Here is a 17,712-nt window from a genome sequence, read left to right as displayed (position 1 = left end):
CACGCCGGGCTTCCCTGTCCTTCACTGTCTCCCACAGTTTGCTCAGACTCATGTCCATTGAGTCGGTGATGCCATCCCACCATCTCATCCTCTGTCATCCCTTTCTCCTCCTGCCCTCAATCTTTCCCAGCATCAGGATCTTTTCCAATGAGTTGGCTCTTACATCAGGTGGCCAAAGTATTGTAACTTCAGCTTCAGCATCTTTCTTTCCAATGAAGACTCAGAGTTGATTTTCTTTAGAATTGACTGATTTGATCTCCTTGAAGTCCAAGGGACTCTCAAGAGTCTTCCCCAACACCACAATTTGAAAGCATCAATTCTTTGGCACTAAGCCTTCATTATTGTCCAAGTCTCACATCCATACATACTGGAAAAACCATAGCTTTGATGACACAGACCTTTGTTGGAAAAGTGACATATGTGCTTTTTAATATGCTGTGTAGGGTTGTCATAGTTTTTCTTCTATGGAGCAAGCGTCTTTTAATTTTGTGACTGCAGTCACTGTCTGAAGTGATTTTGTGGCCCAAGAAAGTAAAATCTGTCACTGTTTCCACTTTTTCCCTTTTTATTTGCTTTGAAGTGATGGGACTGGTTGCCATGATATTAGGTTTTTGAATGTTAGGTTTTAAGCCAGCTTTTCACTCTTCTATTTCACCTTCATCAAGAGGCTTTTTATCTCCTTTTTGCTTTCTGCCATTTGAGTGATATTATCCACATATCTGAGGTTGTTGACATTTCTCCTGGCAATCTTGATTCCAGCTTGTGATTCATTCAGCCTGGCATTTTGCATGATGTACTCTGCATAGAAGTTAAATAAGCAGGATGATAATACAGAGACTTGATGTACCCTTTCCCCAATTTTAAACCAGTCCATTGTTCTATGCCTGGTTCTAACTGTTGCTTCTTGACCTGCATACAGGTTTCTTAGGAGGCCAGGAAGGTGGTCTTGTATTCTCATCTCTTTCAGAATTTCCGCAGTTTGTTGTGATCCACACAGTCAAAGGTTTCTGTGTAGTCAATCACACACAAGTAGATGATTTTTCTGGAATTCCCTTCTTTTCTCTATGATTCAAAGAATGTTGGCAATTTGATCTCTGGTTCCTCTGCCTTTTCTAAACTCAGCTTGTACATCTGGAAGTTCTCAGTTCACATACTGCTGAAACCTAGACTGGAGGATTTTGAACATTGCATTGCTAGCATGTGAACTGAAGACAACTGTATAGTCGTTTGAGCATTCTTTGGCATTGCCCTTTCTTTGCAACTGGAATGAAAACTGACCTTTTCCAGTTCAGTTATATGTATACATATATCCTGTCCCTCTTGGACCCCCCTCAACCATCTCACCTATCTAGATCATCATATATACACTACCATGTTTAAAACAGATAACTAGCAGGAACCTGCTATAAAGCACGGAAGCTCAGCTCAGTACTTTATGATGAACTCATAGGACTTTGGTAAAGATTCACTGAGTCAATGCATGTAAAACAGCTCAGAACAGGATGACATGTGGTCAACATTCAAGTTGCTTGCTAATTATTAATAATATCATAGAGTATATGTCACGGCTCTGCTTTCATATGTTATCTTAGTACAGCTGAATATGTGGTTCTAAATAAATGGTGAGTGGTTTTTATTTATTTATTTTTTGAGTTTTAGTGTTTTAACATGAAAGATCTTCCTTCATTCTCCATTGTTTGGTAAATTTGTGGGAGAGAAAGGATATCTCATTTTTTTTTCTACAAGAAACTCTTTTAATTTATTATTGCTTTCTTTTGTATTTTGGCATAAGCAGACTTTTAGTCTCTCTTAGTAAGATTGTTTACAAACTTTTGTTTCAGCTGTGAAATCCTTTTGTAAAATATAGATAGAAGCATTGCTGCTTTATCAGAAGTTGGGGGGGTGGCTCCTGGATCTTCAAGCACCCTCCTGCCATTCAATACCCCTAACCACTCATTATTGTCTGGGGGGTTCTCCCCTAAGGTTGATGTTATGCAGGCTGAGAACTGCTGGTCCATAAAGCACATGAGAAAACTCATTGGGCAGTGACTGACAAATACTGTTAATTCATCATTTCTGTGATAGACGTCCATCCAGGAATCCTTCCTCCTAATCACAGATTGTCTTCACTGATTTCCACTCTGTTCTCACTGTTGACTGCTCTCTTTAACCGGCAGGGTCTACAGTTTGGTACTGGTGAGCTGGAGGAGATGGGAGCCATGTTCTGCTTGGGGCTCCTCGTCTTGGAACTCAAATCTGGAAGCTGCAGCCATCAACTCCTGACCCGCGCAGCAGCTCTGCTAAATGCTGAGGAAGAGCCTCTGGACGTCTACCTGCAGAGGTAAGTTGCTCACAAGTTGAACCTTTGTGTTTCCATCGGAGAATATCTCAGAAGTGAAAGTCACGTGGACCTATGGGTGTTTGATAAAGAAAAAAGCATGGAGAAACTGCCAAATGAAGGTAAGACTGGAGAGTTCTATTGGAACCAGACTCGGCACATCCTGAGTTCTTGATGAAGACAGGGAGGAGGATGCTTACTTGTACATAAAAGCACATAGAAAGCTACGTACATTTATAAATATGCATTTTTATAAAATTTTGCTATGACAAAGAAGATGCAGCTTAGCAACACACATACACAGTTACTTATGCGTGGTTTGACAGTTATATGTTTATATGTGTACAGGTATTATTTTGGAGTCATTAGTCAGCTCAGAAAAGGCAATCTCATCATTAATATCAGCACGCCTAGGGGACAAGGAATGATTTAATCTTCCCATTCTTAAATAGCAACGTTCCGTCTCAGAATACATGATGCTGATGAATACATTGTCCCGAGAACCTGACTCACAGCCATGGCAGGGAAAAGATGGGTCTCTGAGAACGGTGAGGATTGTTAATGAGTCAGGAGATGGATAACTGTTATCCACATGAGCCCCTCTGATGCCCTGCACTTTAGGCAAATTGTATTTAGATGGAAGAAAGGGAGATACAATGGCCAAGAGACAGAAAAGAGTATCAACAAACATCAGAGGATGGAAGGAATAAGTCATTGCCCACATTTTAAGCAAAGGGAGGGAGAGGGGAATTGAGCCACTGGGGAAGGAAGTGGCTACCAATAGTTGAGGAAGCATCCTCACATCCAAAGGCAGAGAGAAAACAGTTTATATTGAGGTCTCTTATTTCCAGCTCATTTTCATGAATTTTCATCCTGCCACTGTTAGGCAACCATTCCAATGTGACTTCTCACCAAATGGCCAGTCAAGCCTAGAAAGATCTAATAGCTTAAATTCATAATGCTTCGGAAGGCACCGGTTTTCTGTGAGATTTAATTACCTAAGTGCAGTAATTAACTTGCTTATCACATGGTGCTATAGATCATAGACTCTGGTGACTTAAGTAAATCCAGACCTCTTCCCTCCCCAGAGACACTGCGCTGACTTCATTTTGACATCACAGCTGCTTCCATCTGCCCCTGCTCCTTCCACACCCCTCAGCACCCAAAGGCTTGGTGTGTTTGGCATCATGCTGGTATTTTAGCTTCTTTCCCTGACAGCAAGTGCTTCCATCTGCCAGGATGTATATTTCAACGTGTCTTTTCATCTTCGCCTTTGCTGAGCTATCTTGGGTGCAGACATGCCAGCGTTTTCTTTCTTTCTCTCCATTTTGGCCGCTCCCCCCACCACCTCCCGTCTCCTCTGCTGTTCACTGAGGAAAGATTGAGCAGACCTGGCATTGCTTGCTTTTCCTGAATTGATTGTGCCTGTCTGTTTGATCCAATGCAGTGAGGATTAGTTGCCTGTAAACTGGAACAAGAAGAAATCTATCAGAGAAATGCCTTTTCTAATTCAAGTCTAAAGAATTTGGTGTCAGGCTCCACGTGCAGTGGTTTCTCTATGGGTGATCATCAGAGCAGAGTCTTACCTTACCTCCATGCCATCCCTTATAACTAACTAGTAATTCCATACAATGAACTAGTAACTTTTCAGTTGCAACCTATCCAAGGATACTGACCCTTCTTGGGCTGGGGCAACTTCTCACAGGGCAGGATACCCACACATAGGATGTGATTCAGCTGTGTGTTTTGAAAAGGTTTCAATTAAATTTGAGAGGCATGGAATCTGGTGGAGAGCAACAGAATGAAAGCTGCCTCTTCCACCCAAACATTTGTATCATATGTCTATTCATGGAGATGGTTGATCAAAGCAAGTCATGGTTCCTACCCAGAGGACATGAAAATTACTTGGTTGAGAGGGAAATCACCGTGAGAATGTCTTGACCCAGGAAATATCCCTTTCGGTAAGTGTGTATTCGTTAAGGGATGGCAGAGGAGATACTTGTTGGTTTGAAACCAGCAGCAAGCTGTTTGAGTACCTTTGATTCGTTTCCGATGAATAGAACTAAACCATGACATATAATAATCAGCAGAGTGAATCCTAGGAATTGTGTTAGCAACAGGGCTCTTATTTTCATACAAAAGGGTGTAACTGTTTGTTACATATGCTTTAAACAGGAGATTCTGCTGCCCTCTTCCCACCCCCTGGCCCATTCCTGCCTTTTACCCTTGGGTGTGTTACCTTTATTTAATGTAATAGGACTATATATTTCAGAAAGATTCTTCTTTTCTTGCACAGAAGTAAATGCTAGAAAAAAAAAGGCAATCATTGACCTGTGATTATGTGTATGTGAGCATGTGTATTTTGAGGGTCCTTTAGACAAGGCCCAGGAGTGATCTACTGGGCAGATAAAGCCTGGCTATATGCTGGTGGGCATCGTGTTTTTTGACAATAGGTTTCATGCCTCATTTACCGCAGAAATAATTAGAATGTAGTCAACATTCACAGAGCAGCTCACCGTTTTTCACGAGCGGATAAAGGGCAGAACAGTGGATGTTTGCCCAGTGACTGAAGCTGAAAATGAAGTGCATGCACGCTTTGTTTTTGGTTTTTCTTCTTTAGCTCTCTTCCCAGTTGCTCATTCAAGAGATGTCTGCAGACTCGTTAAGGCATCTTGGAACTTCTTGCCTTTCTTCATTCTGTCTCTTTCCTCTCAGCCTCATCCCTGGAAATTATTGTGTGTGCACTGCAGGAATGCTAAGCTGTTTCTTCCGGAGGGACCGTTTATCCATTGTGACAGGTCTTTTGCAAAATCATTTAATAGTTTTGCCGAGTCAGCCACTGTTCATCTCGATTTGTATCCCTCCATTGCCTCTCACTCTTCAGTTCAGCTACCCTCTCTCCATTCGTCCTTCCATTAATAACGACAGAATGTGCAGTCTCCAAGCTGAACCTTAGCAATGGCTTAACATCTCACTTATTCTCCCAAATTACAGTCTCGTTGCATTAACCAGGGGACCCCTTAGCATCCATATAAACTTGTTTCATCTTCTCTTTAATTTGATGAAACAATACAGAAAAAATAAAAATCTTTCATAGACTTTAAAAAACCTAACTATACTTTTTAAAATAATTATAGATACTTGATTTAAAACAAATGCAGTTTTGTTTTTCTGAATATTTAATAAAATATAATTTGGAAATCAAACAACAATACAACCCTACTTCTGTCTTCAATCACCCATTATCCATCTACCTCTAGATAATCATTGTCAACATTTTGGTGAAATTAGATAACTTTTTTACATGTGAATAAACTGATTAAAAAATGCACTCAACAACAATATATAAGACTTCCTTTCCTTGCAACTTTATAAACACTTCTTTAAAAAAAAAATTACATTTACTTATTTATCTATTTGCCATTCCTTGAAGCATGCAGGATCTTAGTTCCCTGACCAGGGATTGAACTTACCCCCTGCATTGGGAGTGAGGATTCTTAGCCAATGGACCACCAGAGAAGTTCCTAGATATTACATTTTAGAGAAACTTTTATTCACAACAAGATTGAGAGGAAGGTACAGAAATTTTCCATAGGCACCCTAGCCCTTCATAGCTATAGCCTTCCCTGTTATCAACATCCCCCACCTCAGTGGTAAATGTTTGACAATCAATGAACTAACATCAACACATCATTACTACCCAAACTCCAGAGTTTACATTAGGGTTCACACATTATGTTATACATCTAATGCATTTAGACAAATGTAAAATGACCTGTATCCATCATTATATATTATACAGAGTAATTGCACTGCCCTAAAAGATCCTCTGTGCTCCCTCTACTCATCACTTCGTCTTCATCAACCTCTGTCAACTGCTGACCTTTTGATTGTCTCCATAATTTTGCTTTTTTCCAAAATATCCTATAGTTGGAATCATACAGTATTTAGCCTTTGCAGATTGTCTGTTTATCTCTAAGAAATACATATATTTAAGTTTCTTCCATGTCTTTTCATAGCTTTAGAGCTCATTTCTTTTTTTTAGCACTTGATAACACTCCATTGTCTGGATGTATAATATTAACAGTTTATTTATCCATCTACCTACTGAAGGACATCTTGGTTTCCTCTAGGTGTGGGCAATTATGAATAAAACTGCTGTAAACATCTGTGTGCAGATGTTTTTGTGTGGAAATGTGTTCAACTACTTTGAGTAAATACCAAGAGTATGATTGCTGGATTGTATGGTAAGAGTATGTTTAGTTTTGTAAGAAGCTGCCAAAGATCTTGCAAAGTGGCTACCTTATCTTACATTCCCACCGGCCATGAAAGAGAGTTCTCGTTGCTCTGCATCCTTGTCAGAACTTGGTATCGCCAGCGTTCTATATTTTGGCTGTTCTGATAGGTGCATAGGGGTATCTCATTGTTGTTTTAATTTGCATTTCCCAGTTGACATAGAATGTGGAGCATCTTTTCATATGCTTCATTTTCCATCTGTATATCTTATTTAGTGAAGTGTCTTTTAAGGTTATTGACCCATTTTTTAATCACATTGTTTTCTTATTTTGAATTTGAAGAATTCTTTGTATATTTTGGATAATGGTCTTTTATCAGGTGTATTTTTTTCAAATATTTTCTCCCAGTCTGTAGCTTGTCTTTTCATGCTCTTCACATCATCTATCACAGAGCAGAAATCTTTCATTTTAATGAAGTCCTCCTTAACAATTCTTTCTTTCAGGGATTATGCCTTTAGTGTTGTATCTAAAAAAATAATTGCCAAAACCTAGGTCATCTATGTTTTCTCCTACCTCATCTTCTAAATACAGTGATTATTTTTGCATTAAAATCTTTGAAATTTATAGGGGGAAATTGGGTTCTATTTTAATCTATAGTTTGATCTTTTCTGATATGAATTGCATGCTTCTATTTCACTAATTTCTTTTTTAAAATGAATTTCCAAATAATATATTTTGTTCTTTATTCTTTGAATAATCATAAAAATTTATTTTTAAATTTAATTTCAATTTCTATGTTAAAGGTATTCAACCTCTGTTCATCACGGATACTTCAAATATTTTCCCATTAACCTTTCACATTTTTTACATAATTTATCTATGAGTTGTTACCTGCCAAAAGTGAAAGCACTGGAATTTTAACTTAAGGTGCATTAAAGTTATATTATAAGTGTGGCATTATAAAGTATTTAAATGTAAAAAAAATTATAGTCTATTTCATCTATTGACTGTTTACCTATATTATTTTTTCAAAATCTGACATTTTATCCCACTTCTTCAGGTCTTTGATTTTCAACAAAATATTGTTGAATATTTTGTATTCTTTCTGTACATCATTTTCATATACTTACCTGATAATTATCACCAGCTTTTAATGTTCTTGATATACTAAAAAGTGTCTTTTTTCATCATAGATTGGTAAATTGTGGGTCTTAGTTACACATGAAGATTCTTACTCATTGATGTGCTTATTTGTAATTTCACTGCACTCTGTAGTTATACCTAAATGTGTTTCCCTAGATTTTTCTTTTTTTTCTAGATAAATCATAGCATCACTTATAAATGTTAACAATTAGCTTTCCTTACTTGTTTTAAAAAAATACTTGATTTTATTTATTTATTTTAAGATTTTTTTTTTTGATGTGACGAACAAAGCCAGTGGAGGTGATAGAATTCCAGTTGAGCTATTCCAAATCCTGAAAGATGATGCTGTGAAAGTGCTGCACTCAATATGCCAGCAAATTTGGACAACTCAGCAGTGGCCACAGGACTGGAAAAGGTCAGTTTTCATTCCAATTCCAAAGAAAGGCAATGCCAAAGACTGCTCAAACTACCGCACAATTGCACTCATCTCACACGCTAGTAAAGTAATGCTCAAAATTCTCCAAGCCAGGCTTCAGCAATACGTGAACCGTGAAATTCCTGATGTTCAAGCTAGTTTTAGAGAAGGCAGAGAAACCAGAGATCAAATTGCCAACATCCGCTGGATCATGGAAAAAGCAAGAGAGTTCCAGAAAAACATCTATTTCTGCTTTATTGACTATGCCAAAGCCTTTGACTGTGTGGATCACAATACACTGTGGAAAATTCTGAAAGAGATGGGAATACCAGACCACCTGACCTGCCTCTTGAGAAATCTGTATGCAGGTCAGGAAGCAACAGTTAGAACCGGACATGGAACAACAGACTGGTTCCAAATAGGAAAAGGAGTATGTCAAGGCTGTATATTGTCACCCTGCTTATTTAACTTATATGCAGAGTACATCATGAGAAATGCTGGGCTGGAAGAAACACAAACTGGAATCAAGATTGCTGGGAGAAATATCAATAACCTCAGATATGCAGATGACACCACCCTTATGGCAGAAAGTGAAGAGCAACTCAAAAGCCTCTTGATGAAAGTGAAAGTGGAGAGTGAAAAAGTCAGCTTAAAGCTCAACATTCAGAAAATGAAGATCATGGCATCCAGTCCCATCACTTCATGGGAAATAGATGGGGAAACAGAGGACACAGTGTCAGACTTTATTTTTCTGGGCTCCAAAATCACTGCAGATGGTGACTGTAGCCATGAAATTAAAAGACACTTACTCCTTGGAAGGAAAGTTATGACCAACCTAGATAGCATATTCAAAAGCAGAGACATTACTTTGCCAACAAAGTTTCGTCTAATCAAGGCTATGGTTTTTCCAGTGGTCATGTATGAATGTGAGAGTTGGACTGTGAAGAAGGCTGAGCGCCGAAGAATTGATGCTTTTGAACTGTGGTGTTGGAGAAGACTCTTGAGAGTCCCTTGGACTGCAAGGAGATCCAACCAGTCCTTTCTGAAGGAGATCAGCCCTGGGATTTCTTTGGAAGGAATGATTCTAAAGCTGAAACTCCAGTACTTTGGCCACCTCATGCGAAGGGTTGACGAAAAGACTCTGATGCTGGGAAGGATTGGGGGCAGGAGGAGAAGGGGACAACAGAGGATGAGATGGCTGGATGGCATCACTGACTCGATGGACGTGAGTCTGGATGAACTCCGGGAGATGGTGATGGACAGGGAGGCCTGGCGTGCTGCGATTCATGGGGTCGCAAAGAGTCGGACATGACTGAGCGACTGATCTGATCTGATGTTTTTAAAGTCTTTATTGAGTGTGTTACAATATTGCTTCTGTTACAATATTGTTGTTTTGTTGGCCATGAAGCATGTGGAGTCCTAGTTCCTAGACCAGGGATTGAACCCACACCTCCTGCACTGAAAGGTCAAGTTTTAACTACTAGATCACCATAGAAGTCTCTGCTTGCTTTTTACTTTATCTATAAACTTACTTGGTTTTGAGAATGTAGTATAAAGACAATAATGATTCTATGAGCAAATTCACTGTGAACTTCATTTAAAAATGAGAATAACTCTAAGTATTTAACAGTTAAGTAAGATGTCTGATGGTTGGTATTAATGTTCAATGTCTTCTTTTTTAATTATTACTTTTCCTTAGCATATTAATTTAAAAAATCAGGATTGGATGATGAATTTTTTTTTTTTTGGATGATGAATTTTTTGGTGTGTCTAGAAAAATGACTATGACTTTGAATTAATAGTCTTAAATTATGTTAATAGATTTTATAATATTCACCCATCCTTAAAAATCAAAGGAAAATATATTTGGCTGAAGATCTAAAATATTATTTTATCCTAGATATTGATGTTATTTACTGTGAGTAGAGAAATTTTTTTCCCTTTGTTTGGGAGTAAAGTATGTACTTCGTCTGTATTGTTCAATCATTAGAAACATTTTGCATTTCCTAGGATATTATCTGGAATATATATGTGTTGAACATACACATATTGCCAATCCAACCATCTGTGTCTCATTTATTTTAAACAAAAGCATTATTTTTCCACTTCTTATTTTCTCATATAAGATGTATTTGTGGCATTTGGCTTGTCTTATAGTCACAGTCAGATCATTTTAAAATTCAGTTTTGTCTAATTATTTGCGTTGTTCATCTCTGTCCATTCTGTGCAGTCATGTCCTCCTTCTTATTTTTATATTGATTCATCTCACTTGTTTGCTAGAGAACAACTCTTTTTTTTTGTAAAGTAAATCAATGGATACTTTTGATATATTAGTATACATCTGAATATTTTCCTATTTACTTTACATCACAGTTCCACTTTACGTACCAAGAGATTTCATTAAAGCAGTATAGGCTTGGTTCAATTTACTCTGATGTTTAAGCAGTAGTAATCAGCCTATTTTTTCTTTCTTTGTATGTATCTTATGTATTTCTGCCTTACTAGTTTTTCCTGTTCATGAATACAAATATTTTTTTTCTACTGCATCAAAAATATTTCTTTACTTTTTTATTTTTAGGTTTAGGTCCTTTTGATTCATCTTGGATTTGAATACTCTGTCCTTTTCTGACAAGTCTTTCAGTTATAAGATAGCAGTGTTTCCATTATGTCTTCATCTCCTTTCACTAAGAGTGTTTGATATCTGTTTTCCCAACATATGGGTCTGCCCTCTCCTTTCCTCTCATCACTTCTACCTTGTAACTATTTTTTTTCATATTTTAACAAATGTTTATTTTATAACAGTGTGGTTGATTAGCAACATTGTGTTTCCATAAAGATGACACAATGAGCTAATTTACAGAGCAGAAACGGACTCACAGGCCTTAAAGAACAAACTGATGGTTACCAGCGGAGGATGGGGAGGAGAGCGATAGATTGGGAGTTTGGGATTGACATGTACACACAGCTATGTTTAAAATAGATAACCAATAAGGGTCTACTGTTCATCAAGGGGACGCTGCTCAATATTCTATAATATCTTATAACTTTTAATGCCAGAGTCTGGAAGTGCTTCTAAAGTTTGCCCTCACAGATTCACTTTTATGCAGCATGGACTATCCTCTGTTGATGTGTTTTATTTTCAGCCATTTTGCATTTCAGTTTCATTGCACCTATTTCTTTGTCTTTGTCCGTTTTTTCTTTTATTCATGCTTACAATATAGAGAGTTTTCTTTCCATTTGGATCTGTTATCTTTTTATTTAATGTTTCATGGATGTCATTTTCCATGAATTTTCCTGGAACCTGAATAGGGGCTACCTAATGCTAGTGTCTGTTTCCTGTGGCTAATCATTGCACAAAGAGCACCATTGCTCTGTGGGTTCTTACACATTGCAGAACACATCGCCCACTGGGTTGTTATGTACTCCTCCTTCAACTTCTATTTCATTATTTTTGTTTATTCATCTTTAAATCATGAGAGCTCTATTATCTTAAAATTACTCAATAGCCCAGGGTTTAAATGTTCTTTAAAACGATTTGTAGTCTAGGCGCATGCAGGCAGCTTCTCCTGTTTTAGTGTGAAGTAGCTTGATTTGTTGCTGTTCAGTCGCTAAGTCATGGCCAATTCATGGCAACCCCATGGACTGCAGTGTGCCAGGCTTCCCTGTCCTTCTGGAGTTTGCTTGGATTCATGTCCTTTGAATCAGTGAGGCTATGTAACCATATTATCCTCTGCACCCCCTTCTCCTTTTACCTTCAATCTTTCCCAGCATCAGGGTCTTTTCCAGTGAGTCAACTCTTCACATCAGGTGGCCAAAATATTGGAGCTTCAGCTTCAGCATCAGTCCTTCTAATGAATATTCAGGGTTGATTTCCTTTAGGATCGACTAGTTTGATCTTGCTGTCCAAGGGACTCTCAGGAGTCTTCTTGATATAGGTGATGCTTTTTCTTCAATAATATGTTGTATTTTTGGCTTTGACCTGAAAGTGTAGATTTGGGGTGATTTCATTGCAGAAGTTAAAGAGAAAGGAAATGTTATATCTGTATCTCCAGAGACTCTCCGATTCCCTCAAGATGGTTGGTTAAAATTTACTGAATAAATATGTGAGCTAATTGATACTTAATATTATTAATGAACTTCTGTTCAAAATATGTTTATATTTTAGAATCCTATGGAGGGAAACTAATAGCAGTTACGATGATGGCGATTGTGATGACAGCAAATATTCATGTCAGCGATACGAAATCATGTCAGCGATACGAAATCATGTCAGCGATACGAAATCATGTCAGCGATACGAAATCATGTCAGCGATACGAAATCATGTCAGTGATATGAAATCTCCTTCGTAATTTACTTGGTTCCAAATAGCTCCCTGGAAGGAAAGTTATGACAAACCTAGACAGCATACTCAAAAGGCAAAGGCATCACTTTGCCAACAAAGGTCCATCTAGTCAAAGCTATGGTTTTTCCAGTAGTCATGTATGGATGTGAGCGTTGGACTGTAAAGACAGCTGAGTGGTGAAGAATTGATGCTGTTGAACTGTGGTGTTGGAGAAGACTCTTGAGAGTCCCTTGGACAGCAAGGAGATCCAACCAGTCCATCCTAAAGGAAATCAGTCCTACATATTCATTGGAAGGACTGATGCTAAAGCTGAAACTCCAGTACTTTGGCCACCTGATGCAAAGGACTGACTCATTGGAAAAGACCCTAATGCTGTGAAAGATTGAAGGCAGGAGGAGAAGGGGATGACAGAGGATGAGATGGTTGAAAGGCATCACAGACTCAGGGCACATGAGTTTGAGTAGGCTCCAGGAGTTGGTGATGGACAAGGAGGCCTGGTGTCCTGCCATCCATGAGGTTGCAAAGAGTCAGACACAACTGAGCAACTGAACTGAGTACTTGTATAATCTCATTTAAATCTCTCAATAACTCTATGCACTAAATGTTATTATCTTCGTATTACAGATGAGTACATTGTGATTCAGAAAATATGTGTGGCTTGCCTAAATGAGAGTGTTGATAAGTCGTAAAGCTGAGATTTCAATCTTTACTGTTTTGCTAAAGAATCAGTATTTTTTCATGACTATGATGCACAACCTCTTAGTAGATAATAATGAGAATAATAATAATAGCTAACACATGTTAAGCATTTACTCTTTGTATGTCCAGGGCTATGTGTTTTGTATACATACGTCACTTCTTGCTTTATCTTTTAAACCAGGAATTGACAGACTTTTTCTGCAAAGGGATAGATAGAAAATATTTTAGTCTTTGTGGTCCATATGGTCTCTTTTGCAACTACTTAGCTCTGCTGTTGCAATGTGGAAGTAGCTGCAGCCAATATGGAAATATATGGGCATGGGTAGATTTCAATACAATTTTATTTACAAAAATAAACAATGATTGGATTTGTCCCAGTGAGCCAGTTTGCCAACTCCTGTTTTGAACAATTCTTTGAGGCTTCTACTATTATTATATCCCATATACAGATGGGGAAACTGAAGGTTAGAGAAGCCATATAACTTATCTCTCACCTGATAATAAGAATCAGATAGGAGTTGAACAAGCACGGGAGTCGAATCAGGCAGTATGACTCTGTATCCTTAATGCTTGTGTGTGCTCAGTCACTCAGTCATGTCCGACTCTTTGCAACCCCATGGATTGTAGCCCACCAAGATTCTCCATCCATGGGATTCTCCAGGCAAGAATGCAGGAGTGGGTTGCCATTTCCTCCTCCCCAGGGGGTCTTCCCAACCCAGGGATCGAAGCCATGTCTCCTGAGTCTCCTGCATTGGCAGGCAGATTCTTGACCACGAGTGCCACCTGGGAAGCCCTAGTATCTTTGATGCCTTGTGATGTCAGTACTAAGCCATGTGGGGTTTTTGATGAACAATGAATGACACCTTTTCTTCTCTCATAAATTCTAAACCAAATAAGAAATAAAACCCAGGAGCTAGATACGTTGTATGAAAATTACCTGATTTATTACTGGTAATAAAGAATTAGAGAGCTTGGCCCCACCAGAGTTGAACTTCCTTATCTAGAACCATAGGAGCAGGGCTGGCCTTGCTAACCTTATCACATAGAGGAACAACGAATCATACTGAGTTCAGGGAGAGAATGACTATGTGGGTCACCAGCAGCTCATGCTAATTCAGTGCTCATCAACCTCATGGCACTCTTCCTCTCTTAGGCAGATACCAATAAGGGCTGGAAGTGGAGTGCCAATGTCTAGGGGCCAAAATGGGATATATAGTATTGCGGAGAAAGGTTCCCCACAAAGGTGCATGGAAACTCAATGCTTCTGATTGTAAATTACTCTCTGTTTCCATCAATTCCAATAGTTGCTACATAGCAATTATAATGGTACTTATTTTTCCTTTTTGTTGGTCACCCTAAGCCCATAATATTTAATATTTGAGAATAGTCTTAGCTTCATTCCATAATTGCAGGCAAACAAATGTCTACTGACTACAAGGAGGAATGTTGGAATGGAACTCAGTCTGGGGATCTTTTGAGACTATGAGTTACCACATATTGCTTTAAAACACTAAATGGTTCTCTAACTAGTCAAGGAAAGTGAATCATTTAGCCAGGAAGAAGTGTCCATCTTAGCAGGAAACAATAACAAAACTCCCCAGCTTCATTAGTAGCTAAAGAAAGGCTAATTCAAATATTTTTGGTATGATTCTATGCTGATTCTTCTATAATAAACAAAAAAATGAAGACTCAGTGTTGGTGCATCTATGAAGAAAGAGCTTTAATAATATCATACAGCTATCTGTAAATTGGTTTACTTTCCTCTGGAGAAGAATTTGGCAACTTTCAAGAAGGTCCTTAAAACTTCTCATTTAATCTTGTTTCCAGCTTGACTATCCCTCAAGAAATAAACTTATCAGAAAACAGTATTTACTACATGGATATTTATAGCAACGAGACTTATATTCCCAAATAAATTTAACCCAAATTCCTAGTAGTGGAAAGAAAAAGAACATGGTTGATTATTTTCTAGAATACCACAAAACCATGAAAATACTGAGTGTCAATGCATGTATAAGATGATAATAAGAACAAACATTCATTGGAACCTTTACCATGAACTCGTTGCTATACTAAGCATTTTATTAGTATTATGTTAGTTTATCATATAAATAATTTGTGTGATAGATCCTATTATTAATGGCTCTTTTACAAAGAAATTGTTCTACTGAGGTTAAGATGTCCACCAAATGTCATGAATCTTGTAAAAGAACCACTAGCTTTTGAATTTAGTTCTGTTTCATGACAAGGCTCAAGTTCTTACCCTTTATGATATTCAGAGTTTCAAATAATAAATGGAAAAAAGAAAAATTAATTAACACTCTACACATGCTGATTGTGGCTTCAGCAACATACAGAACCACTGACAGAAATGAGGGCCTTTAAATGCATAGTCTAAAACTAATTTAATCTTACTGATTTCTTTTTCTCTTTAGTCTCTAAAAGTATGTGTTAGATGAATGTATGTCTGAGTGTGTTTATGAGTAAGTTTTCAAACCTTAATGTCCTGGGCTTATTTTGACCCAGAAATACCCCTTGATTGTTTTAAGACCACTTAGGGAAGATGAATATACATCATCATAGGTGGATTGTATGTCACCATGGATTAAATGCTTAGCCACTCCTGGAGCTAAGAATTCAGAAAAGAAAGATGGTAATGATTGTAGACAGAGAGGGGTTAAAGTGAATTTTCTGCAGAGTGCAGTTGTTATTTGCAAAACATTACCACCTGATAACAACCATGAATGTTATCTGACCTAAAAGAATTCCTATTTTACACGTGATTCCGTGGGGGCCCAGGGAATCCTGAGTGGCCACTGTGTGCACGCATGCTAAGTTACTTCAGTCGTGTCCGACTCTGCGACCCTATGGACTGTAGCCCACCAAGCTCCTCCGTCCATGGGATTCTCAGGCAAGAATACTGGAGTGGGTTGCCATGACCTCCTTGAGGGGATGGTCCTGACCCAGGGATCAAACCTGCATCTCTTATGTTTCCTGTATTGGCAGGAGTGTTCTTTACCACTAGCATTACCCGGGAAGGCCCAAGGTACCGCTAGGTATAGTTAAGTGAGTTACCCATTGCCAGTCAACATTGGGGGTCTCATTCAATTATGCCTCAGGCTCATCCAAATGAAAGACTGGTCTCCTGCCTATGAATCTATAAACACCTGAAAACAGATAGGCTAGCAGCCCCTCGAAAAGAATTTCAGTCAAGAAAACTCATTCTTCCCCCTCTTTATCAACAGCGTGTCTGACTCTTTGCAACCTATGGATGGTTTTCTTGGCATGTGGATGGCCTAAGTTTATTCAATGGCTTTTCATTAATTTTTAGAGTAATGCCTTTTTCTCTTTATTTCTTAGTATTGGGTTACACTTTTTGACACCCCATGAGCCCCTATGGCTCTTACAAAGAGTTAGCCACTTAGTATTAGGGTTCAAATCATTTCACCTGTAAGTTTACCAGATATATAGAGGATAGCAAAACTACGGATGTGACAACAAAGTTATGAGAAAAAAGGGAGAAAGGATGGAAAGCTGCTTTACAAGAGAAGAAATCAAGGTCATGATATTCAAACTAGAATATCCTCATGTGAATAAAAAGAATCAGAAATTTACATTTTTGGCTTGTAAGATCCTGAATTTAGATGACTCTATTGTTGGAGAGAAACACTAATTTTAAGTTTCTGTGAACATTTCCAGGTTATATTACCCTCCCTGGTAACTTAAATGGTAAAAAATCTGCCTGCCAATGCAGGAGACACAGGAGACATGAATTCAATCCCTGGTTAAGAAAGATCCCTTGGAGAAGGAAATGACAACCCACTCCAGTGTTCTTTCCTGAAGAATTCCATGGACAGAGGAGCCTGGTGGACTACAATCCATGGGGTTGCAAAGAATCAGACACAACTGAGTGGCTAACACATACTTTGGCCATTCGTCCAATTCCCCCCTCTAAGAAGGAAATCAAGTAATCTAGACAAATCTATTGCATCTGAGATGAAATAATCTGTCATGGTTTTCTCTGTCTCACAGCTCTTCATGAAGCCCTCACTTTAGTAACCAACACAGTTTTTATCAAGGACATGCAGCTTAGTTTCACTGACGCTCAGTTCTGGTTCAAAATATTAATGCTGACAACTGGCTCTGTGACTTCGGGGAGGCGGCTTAACTTGTTTACTCTCAGAATGTTTTTAGCTTTAAAATTCAAGATCTTTAAATTCCTTTCCTCTTGAATACCTTATGTTTATTCTCAAGGCTATGGCCACTGACATCCCCTCATTTCAACATGGGCTATCAGGTTACAACCCTACCTTTAAGACATAAAAGGCAGGGCTGTTGGATTATGCTAAGTGGTGCAAAGCTTGTATTTAGTTGAATGAAAATTAAATTTTATCTCCATGCCTTCTGAGTAGATAATACAGGAACAAAAGCTTAATAGTCCTTAGGTTACAGAAAGGAGTTATAAATAAATGAGAAAAAGAGAGAGTAAAACAAATTAGTGTGTTGATAAGTGGATGTCACAAATTGAGAGATGGCA

General features: G+C 38.2%; 1 protein-coding gene across 2 annotated transcripts in view; it reads left to right on the top strand.

Moving 5' to 3' along the window:
- The window catches only part of AGBL1 (AGBL carboxypeptidase 1), a 935,290-nt gene that overhangs the window by 676,679 nt on the left and 240,899 nt on the right, over nt 1-17,712 (top strand). For both annotated transcript variants that reach the window (XM_006072797.4, XM_045163819.1), the window contains one exon: nt 2,178-2,341. In XM_006072797.4, the coding sequence (XP_006072859.4) occupies nt 2,178-2,341 (164 nt within the window). The remainder of the gene's footprint in view (nt 1-2,177; nt 2,342-17,712) is intronic.

The sequence above is a fragment of the Bubalus bubalis genome, chromosome 20 (genome assembly GCF_019923935.1).
Source record: "Bubalus bubalis isolate 160015118507 breed Murrah chromosome 20, NDDB_SH_1, whole genome shotgun sequence".
NCBI lineage: Eukaryota > Metazoa > Chordata > Mammalia > Artiodactyla > Bovidae > Bubalus > Bubalus bubalis.
Note: the sequence above shows the minus strand (reverse complement) of the source record. Positions and strands in the feature narration are given on the sequence as shown.